The sequence below is a fragment of the Acinonyx jubatus genome, chromosome B2 (assembly GCF_027475565.1).
Source record: "Acinonyx jubatus isolate Ajub_Pintada_27869175 chromosome B2, VMU_Ajub_asm_v1.0, whole genome shotgun sequence".
Taxonomy (NCBI): Eukaryota; Metazoa; Chordata; class Mammalia; order Carnivora; family Felidae; genus Acinonyx; species Acinonyx jubatus.
This window is the reverse complement of record NC_069385.1, coordinates 51891636-51907711: the sequence shown is the minus strand read 5'-3', so window position 1 is coordinate 51907711 and position 16076 is coordinate 51891636. Positions and strand designations below refer to the sequence as shown.

At 41.4% G+C, this 16076-nt stretch overlaps 1 protein-coding gene across 3 annotated transcripts in view; it reads right to left on the bottom strand.

Annotated features, from left to right (window-relative positions):
- Positions 1–16076, bottom strand: part of SLC22A16 (solute carrier family 22 member 16) — a 41452-nt gene that overhangs the window by 13236 nt on the left and 12140 nt on the right. For all 3 annotated transcript variants that reach the window (XM_027057097.2, XM_053222377.1, XM_053222376.1), the window contains exons 2-4: positions 14082–14561; positions 6364–6481; positions 1423–1954 (exon numbers count right to left, since the gene is read on the bottom strand). In XM_027057097.2, the coding sequence (XP_026912898.1) occupies positions 1423–1954; positions 6364–6481; positions 14082–14561 (1130 nt within the window). The remainder of the gene's footprint in view (positions 1–1422; positions 1955–6363; positions 6482–14081; positions 14562–16076) is intronic.

Genomic DNA, 16076 nt, shown 5'->3' with positions numbered 1-16076 from the left:
TAAATGGCACAAGCAGCGAGGCCCAAGCGTCACGGGATTAGGACAATCTGCCATTACTTTCCTCACTCTATAATATATAATCTCTCTAATCACTCAGGCCCAATTCCGCTCCTATCCCTGGATGTCTTGAAGCTACTGAAGCATTTATCACCCACAACTTGATCTGAAATGCCCACCAGCCCCAGCCCATCTCCGGAGATAAAAACTCGTTCAAAAATTTCCCAGTGTAGGAATTTCAACTAGAAGCACCTGTCAGCAAGAGGACTTCCGGGTAGGGTGATGACAGGAAAAATCCAAGACAGTAGAGAATATAAAACCATGTATATTTATCTTAGAGACATTTTTATATTTAGGGGATGTCCCAGTTTCTTGAGAATTTATATCTGCATTACAATTAAGAAACTATATCGTAACGATCTAAAACTCCAGCTTGCCAAAAGCGTCCCTATGTCACACCCTGCCCCACTTGGTTCTCCTGCCATTTGCTGCCCTGTCCTAGGAATTCTGTGTCATTTCTCAAACCGGCACATAGAATGGGTTTGAAATCAAGCCGGACTCTGCAAACTTGTTGGCTTGCCCAAAAAGAGAAAAAAAAAGGGTTTTTTTTTTCTTTTCTTAAAACGACTTCTCTCATAATTCCCGCTGAGCTCTAATAAACAAACACAGAAGTGTCATCAGAGCAGTTTAATGAGAAGGGATGATATCTATGTGTGAAAATGTAAAAGCAAGCTTTTCTGAGGATAATATCAAATGCAGGCAGCCTATGTGAAAATAACCAGGAGTTAAGGCTAGACAGACAAATATAGGTTTCTCATATTTCTCTCATGTTTGGTCTGAATTTGGTTGACCCTAGGAGTCATGCTTCAAGATGTCACAGCAAAATCTGGATCCACTTTAACCCGCTATACTAAAATGAAAGAAGCATGACAACGAAATTATAGTTGCATTTAAGTGATTTTACTGCCTGAAATGCCTAAATTAAGGACTTTTGAAGGTAGAAAGACATCAGAAGATCTCTAAGCCATATTAAGTTTTAAAAGGAAAACAAATTACAAAAAAGAATAAGCAGTGAATGATCTCTTTATCTGCACAAATGTCTGGAAATGCACAGAAAGAGATCTAAAAGGGTACAAGCCAGACGTAATAGATGTTACCTCTCAAAGACAGTTCTGAGGGGATGGGCTTCCAGGAAGGAAGCAAGCAAGGAGCAGAAGCAGGGAAAGAAGAAGGAACTAAATTCTTCTGTTTGCATTATTTTGAAAGAAAATATACACTTGTGTTCCAGTATATAAACCCTAAAAGAGACCATAGTAATAAGGTTGGCAGTATTGTTCTTGGTAGAGAACGGACAATGAAAACACACTAAAAACATGGTAGAAATGTCACTTCATTGCTACACTTACATATAATTTAACTACTTACCCATGAGGAAGAGGTTTAAATATTCATTGCCTCCTAAGTTAACAGAATTCAAGGAGAAGAAGTAGAATCCCAAACACCCAGTGAACCAAATCAGCCAAACAGTAAGGGTCCTTGTTCCAACATTCCAGTCATAAAATAGATCTAACAGGTTGTGCTTCTTAACTTCAAGGGGTTCATTACCAACGGGACCATTTAGATCCAGTGACAACAGTTCTGACAGCTTACAGGAGCGTGCCCTATTCCACTTGGCAATTGTATCAACTACTTTTTGTGCTTCTTCACATCTTCCCTCTGAGAGAAGCCAAAAAGGTGTCTCTGGGAGTATCCAACAGCACAGGACAAAGGGGATAGTCACTGTGGAGAGGACCATCTGATAGATCCACCAGGTCCTGACAAAGTAGCCTGTCAAAGCCACCACCATTGTTCCAACCGCAAAAAAGGAATGCATCTGGATGCATGCCCACGTCCGAGACTTCATGCCAATAAATTCCGTCACATAGACAAACACCACCACGAGATAGCCACTTCCAGACTGAAAAACAAAGCAGGGAGGGTGGTCCAGATTTAAGGTCATATTTATAACTGCTAAGGGGTCTGATCTCTCTGTAAATCACACATAGGCAAGAAAGAAAATGACAAAAATTGTTTTCTGAAAGCCATACCACATTTATAAAACGGTGTTTCATCCAATCCATCCTTCTTCTTCAAATGGGTTTTTTCATTCTTCCCCCACCCTTGCTTCCCCAAATGGCCAAACTTGAGAGGTTAAGTATGAGATAAACAAGTGGATCTGTACAATACATGTTAGACCCTACCTCCTGTTTCATGTAAGTATTCCTCTACGGTGTGAATTTATTTCCCAGTTAATGTAAATGTGAGTGTGCATACCAATTTACCTATATACAAGAGGCCCTTATTATTAAATCCAAAATTGTTAAATGGGGACAAAAAATTATGGCAACTGATGGGAAGAAAAAGATTTGACTGAAACTTTATTTTAACAGGCAACAAAAGAAAAGAGTAAGCAAACTGGACTTCATGAAAATTAAAAACATCTGTGCATCAAAGGACGCTACCGACAGAGTGAAAAGGCAATGTATGGAATGACGTATTTGCAAATTATATATCTGACAAGAAATTAATACCCAGAATATATAGAAGACTCCTAAAACTCAACAGCAAAACAAACAATCCAATTCAAAATGAGCAAAGGATATGAACTGTTCCAAAAATATATATGAATGGCCAATAAGCACATGAAAAGATGCTCAACATCACTAACCACTAGGGAAATGCAAATCAAAATCACAATGAGATACCACCCCGTAACCATCAGGATGGTTACTATAAAAAAAAACAAAAAAACAAAAAAACAAAAACAGAACAGAAAATAACAAGTGTTGACAAAGATATGGAGAAATCAGAACCCTTGTGCACTTTTTGGTGAGAATGTAAAATGATACAGCTGCTGTGGGAAACAGCATGGGGATTCCCCCCCAAAAACTAAAAATAGATTACCATATGATCCAGCAGCCCTACCTTGGATACATGCCCAAAATAACTGGAAGCAAGATCTCAAAGAAATATGTGTACACCCATGTTTGTAACAGCATTATTCACAATGGCTAAAATGTAGAAGCAAGCCAAGCATCCATCAACAGGTGAATAGATAAGCAAAATGTGGTATATACAATAGAATATCATTCAGCCTCAAAAAGGAAGGAAATTCTGACACAGGCTACAACATGCATGAACTTTAAGGACATTATATTAAGTAAAATAAGCCAATCACAAAAAGATAAAATACTGTATGATTCCACTTATATAAGGTACCTAGGATAGTCGAAATCATGTAGATTTCATGGATGTAGAATGGTGGTCGCCAGGGGCTGGGTGGAAGAGGAAATGACTTACTGTTTAATGGGTATAAGAGTTTCAATTTTTGCAAAATGAAAAGAGTTCTGGAGATGGATAGTGGTTTTGATTGTGCCACAACATGAATATACTTAATATGACCCTAAATGTATACCTAAAAATGATTAAGATAGGAAATTTTATGTTATGTGCACTGTTGGTGGGAATGGGAAACTACAATTTTAAAAATCAGGGAAAATTATTTTGAAATTAAGCCTATCTTTATCAAAAATTAGGCTATAATAATATTATGTGATCATTCTTGGAGTAAACAAAGAACAAATCAAATGATGGATTTTTTTTGTGGGAGGCATGATGAAAGGGTTAGAATTTTACCTACAGGATTATTTCACATTTGACTTTTATAACACAAATCATAAAGTTAATTTTTGCAAAATTATTCGAAAGCCAAAGGCATCTCCTAATCCTTTGATATTCAAATCATAGTCTTTTGAAGGCTCATCATGTCATTATCCTGTGGACATCAATTTCTTCATAAGTTAACTTGTCTATCTCAGCCACATCCCAATTGGCCAACGGATTTGGGTAGGATTCAGTTTTCCCCCATTGCTTTCAAAGACATTTTGTAATCAAACATCCTTTGTAAGACCTGCAATTTCACCTTGCATCAGAGAGTCACAAAGAGGCTAACTAACCTACAAGCAATTTCCTGTGACAGAGAGGATGACAATAGTAGTAAGTAGGGGTGTGCTTAGTGGGGCCTCCGCATTAAAGTTCAGTTTAATATTTTTGTGACAACAGCTTTCATTTCTCCATACAGCCTTATAATCGCAACACTCAGACAATGAACCCTGATAATGAGGACTCCCACATCCAAGAATCTTGTTGTTTGGTAAATGTTTGCTGCTGTTACAGTACCCAAACAAAGATTGTGATAATTGTAAAATACTATAAATTTCTCCATTAAGTTAAGCAGTAACATCAGTCCATGACAAGTTTTTTTTTTCCATATTAATTCTTGAGTCCACTCCCACTTCCTACTGGTTACTTCTGTCATTGGGTTCAGACAATCTCTACACAACTGCCTATATTATCTCCAAAGACTGCTCGGATCCCTTCACACCTGTCACCTCCGCTGGGAACACTCTGTTCTTCACATCTACCCTGACCCTATACCCACAGAGCAGCCAGAATGGTCACTTCACCACACCTGAACCCCTTCAGGAGATTCTCACAGCCCTTAAGAAGTCAAGCAAACTCTTGATCACCCTCTAAGCCTCTGCCTAATCATCTCCCTCCCCTTCAGCCTCATCAAGGTATTTCACCTCCTCTCTACTCTCCAGACGTCTGGACCTTTCATTCCTTCTCAACTTAGGGCCTTCTCACTTGCTGTGTCTACCTGGAACATTCTTCTCTTACCCGTCCCTCAGAACTAAAAAGCCCTGACTCTCCAGACTCTCCACTGCTCCCCCTGCCCCACCCCAACTGAAACCACTCCATTGTCGAGCCTCCATTGTCAACATTGTATTTTTGAAGATGGCCCATCAGTGTCTTGCCTTCCCACCACACTGTAGGGTTACTGAAATGGCCTGGTCTGCTTACTTAGCATTACATTCTGTGGGCAGATCAATAAATGTGGTGAGTAAACTGGTCTGTCTGCATCTTCCCTACTCAGAATTCAACCACAACAACATTTCGTGTGAAAATCAAAGATAAGAGCCGCAGAAACTTAAGGTCACATTTTACAAATGTATTCAATGAGTGGCTTGTTTTCTCAGCTCTGAAAACAAACACTTTATTTGCAAGACTGAAATAGCTATTTTCAGAACGTCCTCCAAAAGAGGACCTTCACCCTCTCCCATACCTGTGCCTCTGGAACCATCATTCCCACCAAAAGGCCTCTTATCAAATCTCATCAGTTACAGGGCCATTTCCTCTTACTCTGCCCTCAGTGGAGACAGACTGCTGTTGTTGCCTTTTGTATTAAACACTCTTTACGTTCCTAAATATATATATAATTACTTTTTTTAAAGGTGCCACACCTCCCATTCTCCTAAATGTTTCTCTTTTTATGCATCGTCCCTACTCTTGGCCATCTGTGTGGCTTCCTAGGAACTCTTTCCAGCCATCAGTGAAGACACCGAAACTGAACACAGCACCTTGCTCTGTGAGGGGCTGCAGTGACCTCTTCTGAGACCAAAGTCCTTGGCTTCTCGCTGGACCCTTGGCTCATATACCCTGGTGAGAGGGGATGCACCCCCACCTCTGTGTTCAGCAAGGCCACATGTTCCTCTCAAAGACGGTAACTTCACACCATTATCCTTGACCAGTGACCTCCAAATAGAGTCGCTGCTGCTGTCATTTGGCAGCTGGGAACCTGTCTGGAAGCCTCACCAAGTGTGGGGACGCTTCCTCACTGGCTGGTCCACTTCCTATAATAGTCGCTGCCAGAAGGAAGGCCTGTTTCGTGACAGCTGCCATACTGTGGAAGTTTTCTTTAATCTCGTTGAATCCTGATCACAACCAGTTATCAATACCAGTGAAGCAGGTATTATTTTCTACAGTTTATAGATTAGCAACTACGGCTCAAAGAGGACAACATGTTGCCCAAATAAGATAAAGCGGATATTCAAACTATACGTCCCTGTTCCTCATAACAGAAAAGCCAAATGCCTCTGGTTTTCATTCCTACTGTGCATTACACAAACGACTTTGTTTACACCTTAAATGTCTGTTTGGCCCATGTGTGCAGGCCCTGACCAGGCCCATTAAATTGCTCAGAAATAAAATAATGCCTTAGTAGTCATGGAATGTGGGTCATGTGCCAGGCATGGAGTCAAACAAAAAGGTTCTGCCTAGTAAGCAACCATTTTTCATTTTAATGAGTTTCATTCAAACACAGAGCACTACTATTCTGCAGAAAGACTTCTCAGTGGAATGAACAAAGATCAGCCCCGGATCTCTCTCACCACATTCTAAAGGACCCACACTCAGAGAGAGTAAGGTTTAATATGAAAATACTGCAGTAGAATTAGAGGTTTAAGAAAAGCGCCCCCCACAACTCACCATAGCGAGAAGAAAGCGTGCGATCATGAAGCTGTAATAATCGAATGAGAACGCCGCTGCAAGGCCAAATAAAAATATGCCAGTGCTTGTGGCCCACAAGACAAATCGTCTTCCTATCCTGAAAAATAAGAAGCACACAGCAGAAGCAGCAAGGTATGGTTATCAGAGCTTAAACATTCACTCCAGTTCATGAAAGTGAGCGTGATCTATGTGTTCAATAGCTTCTGTATTGATTGTTGTCATCCATTCATTCATTTGGGGGAAATCACGAGTTAACGCAGGATTTCTTCAAGAGGCCAGTCTTCAGTGGGGAGGCCTCTACCTAAGCCGCTCATATACATACATGATCACCCTGGGTGATGCCCAGAGGACCTCCTAACCCAGGATTGGCGAGGGAGAGTGGGGAGGATGTGTCCTTTCGCTCAGAGGACTTCTGCTCTCGGATCTGTCGGATCATCTTCCGTGTCAGGCTGGCTGTGCCCACAGGGGTAAGTCAGCTCTTGCCAGGCCCCTCTAAAAACAGAGCTCTTGCCACATTCTGCTCCTAAGAATAAGGTGCTTACCTGCCCTATTATTTTCATAATTGGGAGGGGCATTTCTTTGTCTAAAAAGCAAACAAATCATATTCCCGACAGGTTTTTAAAAATTGAGGTATACTTCACATAAAATCCAATCTTTTAAAGTATATAATTCAGTGGCTTTTAGTATGTTCAAAAAGTTGTGCAACTCTCATTACTAATTCCAGGACATTTTCATCACTCCAAAAAGAAACTCTGCACCCAGGAACCATCATTCTGCCCTCTCTGCTCCCTCCAGTCCCTGACAACCACCAACCTACTTTCTTTCTCTGCAGAGTTGCCTGTTCTGGACATTTTACATTAACGGAGTCATACAATAGGTGACCTGCTGTGTCCAGCTGCTCTTACTTAGCATTGTGTCCTCAAGTTTCGTCTGTGATGTAGCATGTCTCAGTACTTCGTTCCTTTTTGTGTCTAAATAATCCTTTATGGCTGTATCACATTTTGTTTATCTATTCGTCAGCTGATGGACCGTTCGGACTGTTTCCACTTTTTGGCAATTGGGCGTAATGCTGCCATGACCGTTTGTGAGCAAGATTTTGTGTGAACTTGTTTTCCCTTGGGTGTATACCTAGGAGTGGAGTTTCTGGATCATATGACAACTCTTTGTTTAACATTTGAGGAAGTGCCAAACTGTTTCCCAAAGTGGCTGACCTATTTTTACAGTCCCACCAACAATGTATAAGGGGACCAATTTCCCCACATCCTCAACAACACTTGTCTATTATTGTCTGTCTTTTTTTTTTTTTTAAGCGAGAGAGAGAGAATGCAGGTGAGCAGGGGAGAGGAGCAGTGGGGAGAAAGTGAGAAAGATAGATAGAGAGAGAGAGAGAGAGAGAGAATATCCTAAGCAGGCTCCACATTGTGGAGCCTGATTCGGGACTTGATCCCACAACCCTGGGATCATGACCTGAGCTGAAATCAAGAGTCGGACACTCAACTGACTGAGACACCCAGGTGCCCCATTGTCTTTTTGATTACAGCCATCCTAGTGCGTGTGCAAAGATATCGCATCGTGGTTTTGATTTACATTTTCCTTAATGATTAATGATGTTGAGCATTTTTATATGTGCTTATTGGCCATTTGCATATACTCTTTAAAGAAACATCTGTTGGGGCGCCTGGTGGCTCAGTCGGTTGAGCATTCAACTTCGGCTCAGGTCATGATCTCGTGGTCTGTGAGTTCGAGCCCCTCATCGGGTTCTGTGCTGACAGCTCAGAGCCTGGAGCCTGCTTCGGATTCTGTGTCTCCCTCTCTCTCTGCCCCTCCCCCGCTCATACTCTGTCTCTCTCTGTCTCAAAAATAAATAAAAACATTAAATTAAAAAAAAAGAAATATCTATCCAAATCCTTTGCCCATTCTTAAACTGGGTTATTTGTCTTTTTATTGTTGAGTTGTAAGAGTTCTTTATATCTTTGGAATACTGGACTCCTATTAGATACATGATTTACAAATATTTTCTCCCTGACAGATAATTTTAAGGCAAAAGAATATAGGCCTAAGATTCCAACCAACACGTTTGCCTGGTAGAACAGAGGATATGTAAGCAAATAAAAACTGTCCTCTGTACACGCTCAGCCTTCTCTGCTCCCCCCACACACTAGTAGGGATGGTTGGTCCTACACATGCATATGCTTTGATCTCATCTGAGCCCTGAATGCCGTTTCAAACCTTTTACCCGTCCCCAGTCAACTTCCTCGACCACCCACAATGTCTCCACCACCCATCTCCTGCAGAGAACAGAGACCATCAAAGAGAAAGCCCCACAACCTCCTATTCTGCCCACTTGTCAACACAACCTGAATCTGTGTTCAGCTTTCTCTTCTTCTCTCCTTTCCAGGGACACACACACGTTTCTCTCCAAATACCATTTTGCAATCTTTGAATTGGATCATGCCTCTTCCCACCTCCTCTGAGAACTTATTCTAACAATTACTTTTTTTTCCCTCTATGTTTCTCTCTCCTCTGACTCTTCCCTTTCAGTTTAAGTCTTTTCCAACCAAAGACAAGAACTGCTGGATCCCATCACTCCTTCAGCCTCATTGCACCTTGCATTTCCTCCACTGATGGCATCTCTGAAAGGAATATCTACTTCCTCAACTCCTACATTTCCTTAGCCATGACCACCAGGTTGCAACTGGCTTTTCTGAGATTGCTCTCCAGTCACCAGGGACCTCCAGGTTGCCTCTCTCAGTCCTTATTTGCTTACCTTCTCTAGTGCCACTGGCCACACCCACTCCTGAGGGACCGCTCTCCATCATCTTGTAGAACCCCACTCTCCAGGTTTGGCTCATATCACCCTGGTGGCCTACCTGTCTCCATGCTGGCATTTCCTAAAGTCCACCAAATTATGTCAGTTTCGAAATGCCTTCTCAGGCGCCTGGGTGGTTCAGTCATTAAGCATCTGACTTCAGCTCAGATCATGATTCAGTCTGGACTGGGTGAGCTCATGCCCCGCTTCAGGTGAGCACGAGCCCCGCTTCGGGTGAACCCTGTTCGGATGGGCCCTGCTTCTCTCTCTCTCTCTCCTCCTCTGCCCCTCCTGGGCTTTCTTCTCTCTCTCTGCCCCTTGCTCATTTGTGCTCTCTTTCTCTCTCTCTCTCAAAATGCATACATACATACATACATACCTCCTCAATATGTGTCCATCCTTCCCTCTCTGCCCCTCCTGCTTTCATTCAGACCTTCACCATTTTCTACAGCCCTCATCCTCAGGGCCTCCCACCCAGTCCTCCTAACAACACACCAGTGTACCCCCCACACTGCCCAGAAATAAAACAATCCCAGATGCGGTTTTGCATCACTTGGTTTATCCATCCTATGCTTCTGCCAAACTGACCTCCTCACAATTCCCTGAATGTGCCAGGCTCTCTCAAGACATGAAGTTGTTCCTTCTCCCTTAGAAAGCCTTCCCCATTGTGTGTTTAAAAGCCAGGTCAAGGGGCACCTGGGTCACTCAGTCAGTTAAGCGGCCGACTTCGGCTCAGGTCATGATCTCGCGGTCCGTGAGTTCGAGTCCCACGTCAGGCTCTGTGCTGACAGCTCAGAGCCTGGAGCCTGTTTCAGATTCTGTGTCTCCCTCTCTCTGACCCTCCCCCATTCATGCTCTGTCTCTGTCTCAAAAATAAATACATGTTAAAAAAAATTAAAAAAAAAAAAAGCCAGGTCAAAGGTGCAGCCTTTTCTGACCATCCTCTGGGGTCTCGTGGCAGAAAGGAAGAGGCAATACAATATAGTAGTTAGGTACCCGGGCCTGGGTTCAAATCCTAGCTCTGCTGCTTTACTTTCCAGGTTGACCTTCTGTCCTTCCTTTTCCGCACTGGTATTTAAAATAGGGCCAATGATGTTTACCTCACAGACTTTTTTAAGTAATTACATGAGATAATACACAAGACATTTAAAATAGCTCATAGTGAATGGTCCATAAAAGTGAGCTATTTTTTTTTCATTATTTTAGAGAGAGAGAGAGAGCAAGTAGGACAGAGAGACAGAGAGAATCCCAACCAGGCAGCACAGAGCCCAAGGTGGAGCTCGACCCCACCACCCCAGGATCATGACCTGAGCCAAACCAAGAGTCAGATGCTCAACTCTTGTGGTTTTGATTCACATTTAGTGCTGTTGAGCATCTTTCCATGTGTCTGTTGGCCATCTGCCTGTCTTCTCTGGGAAAATATCTATTCATATCTTCTGTTCATTTTTTAATCAGATTGGAGGGTTTTTTCTGGTGTTGAGTTGCCTAAGTTCTTTATACCCTTTGGATATTATTCCCTCTTTGGATATATCATTAGCAAATATCTTCTTCCTTTTGTTGATGGTTTCCTTTGTTGCACAAAAGCTCTTTATCTTAGTGTAGTCCTCATAGTTTATTTTTGCTTTTGTTTCCCTTGCCTGAGGAGACATTTCTAGAAAAATGTTGCTTAGGCCAATGTCAATGAGATTACTGTCAATGTGTTCTTCCAGGAGTTTTATGGTTTTAGGTCTCATATTCAGGTTTTTAATCCATTTTGAGTTTACTTTTGTGTACGATGTAAGAAAATGGTCCAGTTCCATTCTTGTCCAGTATTCCCAGCACGATTTATTGAATAGATTGTCTTTTACCCATTTTAGATTCTTGCCTCCTTTGTTATAGATTAATTGGCCATATAAGTGTGACTTTATTTCTGGGCTCTGTAATGGCATTTTTTAATTTTTATATTTGTTACTAGTAGATATAAATATAATTAATTTATATATATTGATAACCTATCCAGCAACATCATTAAATGCTCATTAATTCCAATAAGTCTTCTGCTGGATTTTCTTCATACAGAATTGTAATGGCTAAAAATAATGACTTTTTTGTCTTCTTTCTTTCCATTTATGCCTTCCCCCTCCCCCCACCCCTGCTTCTCCCTCTCTCTTTTATTTCTCTGTTTTGCTTTACAGTAATAGGATATCCAGTATAATACTAAGCAGAAGCAGTGTTTCATACATCCTTATGTATTCCTGATTCCAAGGGAAAGCTTTCAATATTTCACAGTTAAGATGTTCATGGTAGATCTCTTTGTAGACACCTGTAATTGGGTTAAGGACATTCTTCCACTTTCAGTTTTTATCATGAATGGATTTTGAAATTTATCAAATGTTTTTCCTGTATTCATTAAGTGGATAATATGAATTTTGTCTTCTAATCTATTAATGTGGTAAATTCCACTAATTATTTTTGTTTAATGTTTATTTATGAGAGAGAGACAGAGAGAGCATGCAAGCAGGGGATGGGCAGAGAGAGAGGGAGAGAGAGAATCCCAAGCAGGACACCGAGCTTGATCCCACAAACCGTGAGATCATGACCTGAGTGGAAATCAAGAGTCGGAGGCTTAACCGACTAAGCCACCTAGGCGTCCCTGGTAAGTTTCCGATATTAAGTATATTTCAGACCTTATCCCTCTGCCTTCATGAATTTTAATTTCTCATATTTTCCAACTGTCTCTCTGATGTTTACTATTGATAATTTTTTCTGAGCTCTTATCAATTTTACTCATTCTTTCTCTAGTTATATGTAATAGGTTGTTAAAACTGCCCAGGAATTTGTCACTTATTATGGTTTTTTTTCTAGATGTTCTAGGTAGTTATTCTTCAATTTTATGTCATTTTAAAATACAATTTCCAGGGACACCTGGCTGGTTTAGGCAGTGGAACATGCAACTCTTGATCTTGGGGTCATGAGTTTGAGCTCCATGTTGAGCAAAGAGCTTACTTAAATAAATAAATAAATAAATAAATAAATAAATAAATAAATAAAATACAGAGCCCGTTTCAGGCTCTGTGCTGACAGTGTAGAGCCTACTTAGGATTCTCTCTCTCCTCTCTCTCACTGCCCCTCTCCCACTCGTGTGTGCATGCTCGCTCTCTAAATAAATAAATATTTAAAAAACAAAAATAAAATACAATTTCCAGATTTTTACTAATAATTTCAGGCTTGTCTTCTATTTGTTTAACAGCAGTAAGCATAGTGAATTTTTATCTGTGCCTGACAATTCCAGTATTTCAATTCTTCTTTGTGCAGAAGGTCTGCTTTGGGGGCCTATTGCTTCTACTGACTCTCACTCATGGTGCCTTTCAATCATGTTTTTGGCTTTGACGGACCTAATTTCCACATTCCAGGAAGATGGTTATGGAACAGAAGATTCTTTTTTAATGCTTTTTTTTAAGTTTATTTATTTATTTATTTATTTATTTTGAGAGAGAGAGAGAGAGAGAGAGAGAGAGATAACCAGCAGGGGAGGGGCAGAGAGAGAAGGGGACAGAGGATCTGAAGCAGGCTCTGTGCTATCAGCAGAGAACCAAATGTGGGGCTCGACCCTGCAAACTGCAAGATCATGATCTAAGCTGAAGTCAGACACTTAACTGACTGAGCCACCCAGGTGCCCTGGAATAGACGATTCTTTTTTTTAATTTTTTTTTTAATGTTTATTTATTTTTGACAGAGAGAGAGAAAGACAGAGCATGAACGGGGGAGGGGCAGAGAGAGAGGGAGACAGAATCTGAAGCAGGCTCCAGGCTCTGTGCTGACAGCACAGAGCCTAACACAGGGCTCAAACCCACAGACCGCGAGATCATGACCTGAGCTGAAGTCGGATGCTCAATCGACTGAGCCACCCAGGTGCCCCTGGAATAGAAGATTCTTAAACATAGTAACATAACTTCATCCACCAAATAATAACTAGACTCCACTTCTGCCTTAATTTCATTATTCAAATGCCACCTCCTGGGATAGGGTTAGGGGTGGGAAGACCTAGGCACTCCTCCCTTTAGGCTTCCACAGATTTTGCCTCCATTTGTTCTCACTTCTCCTATGGCCCTGGCCACAACAAAGCCCTATCATTTTATTTTGGACATGTTTGTCAGTCCCATTAGACTAGCACATCCCAGGGGTGGGATTTGGACCTAAGCTGTTGCCCTCAGGTTCCCAGGGCCCAGCATATGGCTGTAAAACTCACAACTATGGGGACCAGAGAAGTTCATTTCTGTGCTTTAGCACAGGTACTTTAAGTACAGTCCTTGTCCACACAGAGATGAATTTTGCCTTATTTAAGGGCTATGTATTCATTTTAATGTGTGTGTGTGTTTTTTTTAAGAAAATATGGCTGGTGTATCAAACCCACAATTTCATAGATATTATTGCTTAGAACCAGGCTACACTCCTTAAAAAACAAGTTTATTTTTAGAAAATTAGATAGATAGATAGATAGATAGATACAGATATATATGTTGATATTCAAATAGTAACCAGTATTTATTGAGTGGTTATATGTCCAAGGTACTTTTTTTACTATTTTTGCAATAACCCTTTGAAGTGAGTGCTATTATTTTCATCACCAGCTTATAGACTACTTTCTGAAACACAGGTTATGCAATTTGCCTCGGGCTCATGGCTAATAAGTGGTAGAACCAGGGTCTGAACCCAGGCAGACTGTCTTCAAAACCCATCCTCTAACACTATGGTTTTTTGTGTGCCTCTAAATAACAGATGAGCAGAGGCAGGTATTTAGATAGGAGGTATGAAAATGACTAAAGCTTTGAACATAATTCCTTGACCTTTAAGAAAACCAGATAGGAAAATGAACCCTGATGCAACAAACTTAAATATTTCATTTTACCTGTCAGAAAGGTAGCCAAAAATCATCGCTCCCAGCAGGACTCCCACCATAAACACAGGCTGGATCACCTTTGCGAACCATTCTCGGTTACAGACCAGATCCCACTGAGTCACCACGGTGCTGTCCCACTTGCTCTTGTCATAGACATAGCCATCCATGCAAGGAAAGCTACTCTTACGGCCACTGTAATCATAGTTCAAACCAGATTTGTCATCCCTCCGGAATCTGTGACAACTTGTGAGCTCCCAGACCTCACCGTTCTGTAGCTGCACTATAATGTGATCTTCGTGGCCTGTGAAAAACAGAATCCAGATGTCCTCCAACCTCCAACTAGAGATATTGTGGAAAAGAACCCGACTCACGTTGCCGGGGGGCCTGCAGGTATGGTAGGGGGACACTGTCATGAACACAGAAGCCAAGTAGTGGATACCACAAGAGATGTTCTGGAAAGCACATATAAAATAGAGGAATATCTGAAATCTGCAAAGAGAAGAAAAGCAAGTTATTGTATCCAACCTACAGGCTAAAAAAGACTATAAGCAAATATGAAGGGTGTTCATCATGGTTAGCTTAATATATATAGAGATGAATAAATACAGAAATAATTATAGATATGTAATATATACATATACATAACATGTTAGTATATACACATAGCTCTGTCTGGTAGGAGGGCCTAGAAGCAATGACACTGAGACAGGGAAACTAAAGGGACTGCTTTTTTGCTCCTTTTACTGTTTCTATTCTTGCTAGGACCTATACCCCCACCTTACACATGCCTTATAGAACAGGTAATATATGTCCTCCTTGTAAAGGCCAGGGAGTTAATGATTTCTTTGGAGTCTTCCAGCACGGGAGATAGCATCGAGGGAGTGACCAGGTAGGGCCAAGACCACTAACTCATCAAGACACCTGGTGCCAGGTCGTAAGTGACCTATGCAGAACACCTGAACACTCATCTTTGGTCCTGGATGCTTGAGAAGACACGTGCACCAGACCACTGTCCCCAATAAAAACCCCAGACTCCAAGCAAATATGGAACTCAGTCTCCTTTCCTTTCTGAGTCTCCCAGATGCTCCGTCTATATCTGTTCTCTCTAGGTCTTCGATAAACTCTGTCCTCACTTCCTCTTGGCTCACATTTGATTTGTATTCTCCACGAAGCCAAGGACCCTCTTGGCTGGTCCTCAAACCCAGCCAGCCTGCATCAACATCTCAATAGCAACAAGCACACCCAGTGCCCAGATCTTGTTTTCTAAATACCATCCTTCAATAAAAGAAACCAGGAAAAATGGCTCATTTAAGACCAAGTCAGGGAAAACGAAAAACATGCCTAATGCTTTAGGTATGCTTGCGGTATCAGAAAGTAAGGAAGCGCTCAAAATACAAAATGATGGGGGCATGTTAAAGGGACACAGGAACCAATCTGAAAAACCTCCCAAATGGGCAAGTTTGAAACAATTTGAGCAACAAAATAAATAGCTTGGTATATCCCAAAGTATAAAATAAATATATAAGTCTATACTGTGATGTTTAATTTTATGTCAACATGATTGGGCTGGTAAACATGATTTCTGGATATGTCTATGAGGTTGTCTCTGGATGAGATTAGCATTTGAATCGGTAGACTGAGTGAAGAAGAGGGCCCTCATCAGTGGGCGGGCATCATCCAATCCAGGAAGGACCTGAATAAGAACAAAAGGTGGAGGCGGGGCAAATTTGATCCATCTACTCCTACTCTTAGACATTGGCATCCCTGGTTCTCAGGCTTTTGGACTCAGGCTGATACAGGGAAATTGAAGACTCCATAAAAACCTGTCTTTTGCTCCTTTTCCTGCTTCTATTCTTGCTAGCACCTGCACCCCCACTTTACACATGCCTCAGAATGCAAACAGTGTATGTCCTCCTTATAAGGTACGAGGAGTTAATGATTTCTTCAGAATGGATAACATCTAAGGAAGGACCAGGTGAGAATGACCAATGAAGCTGTCATATG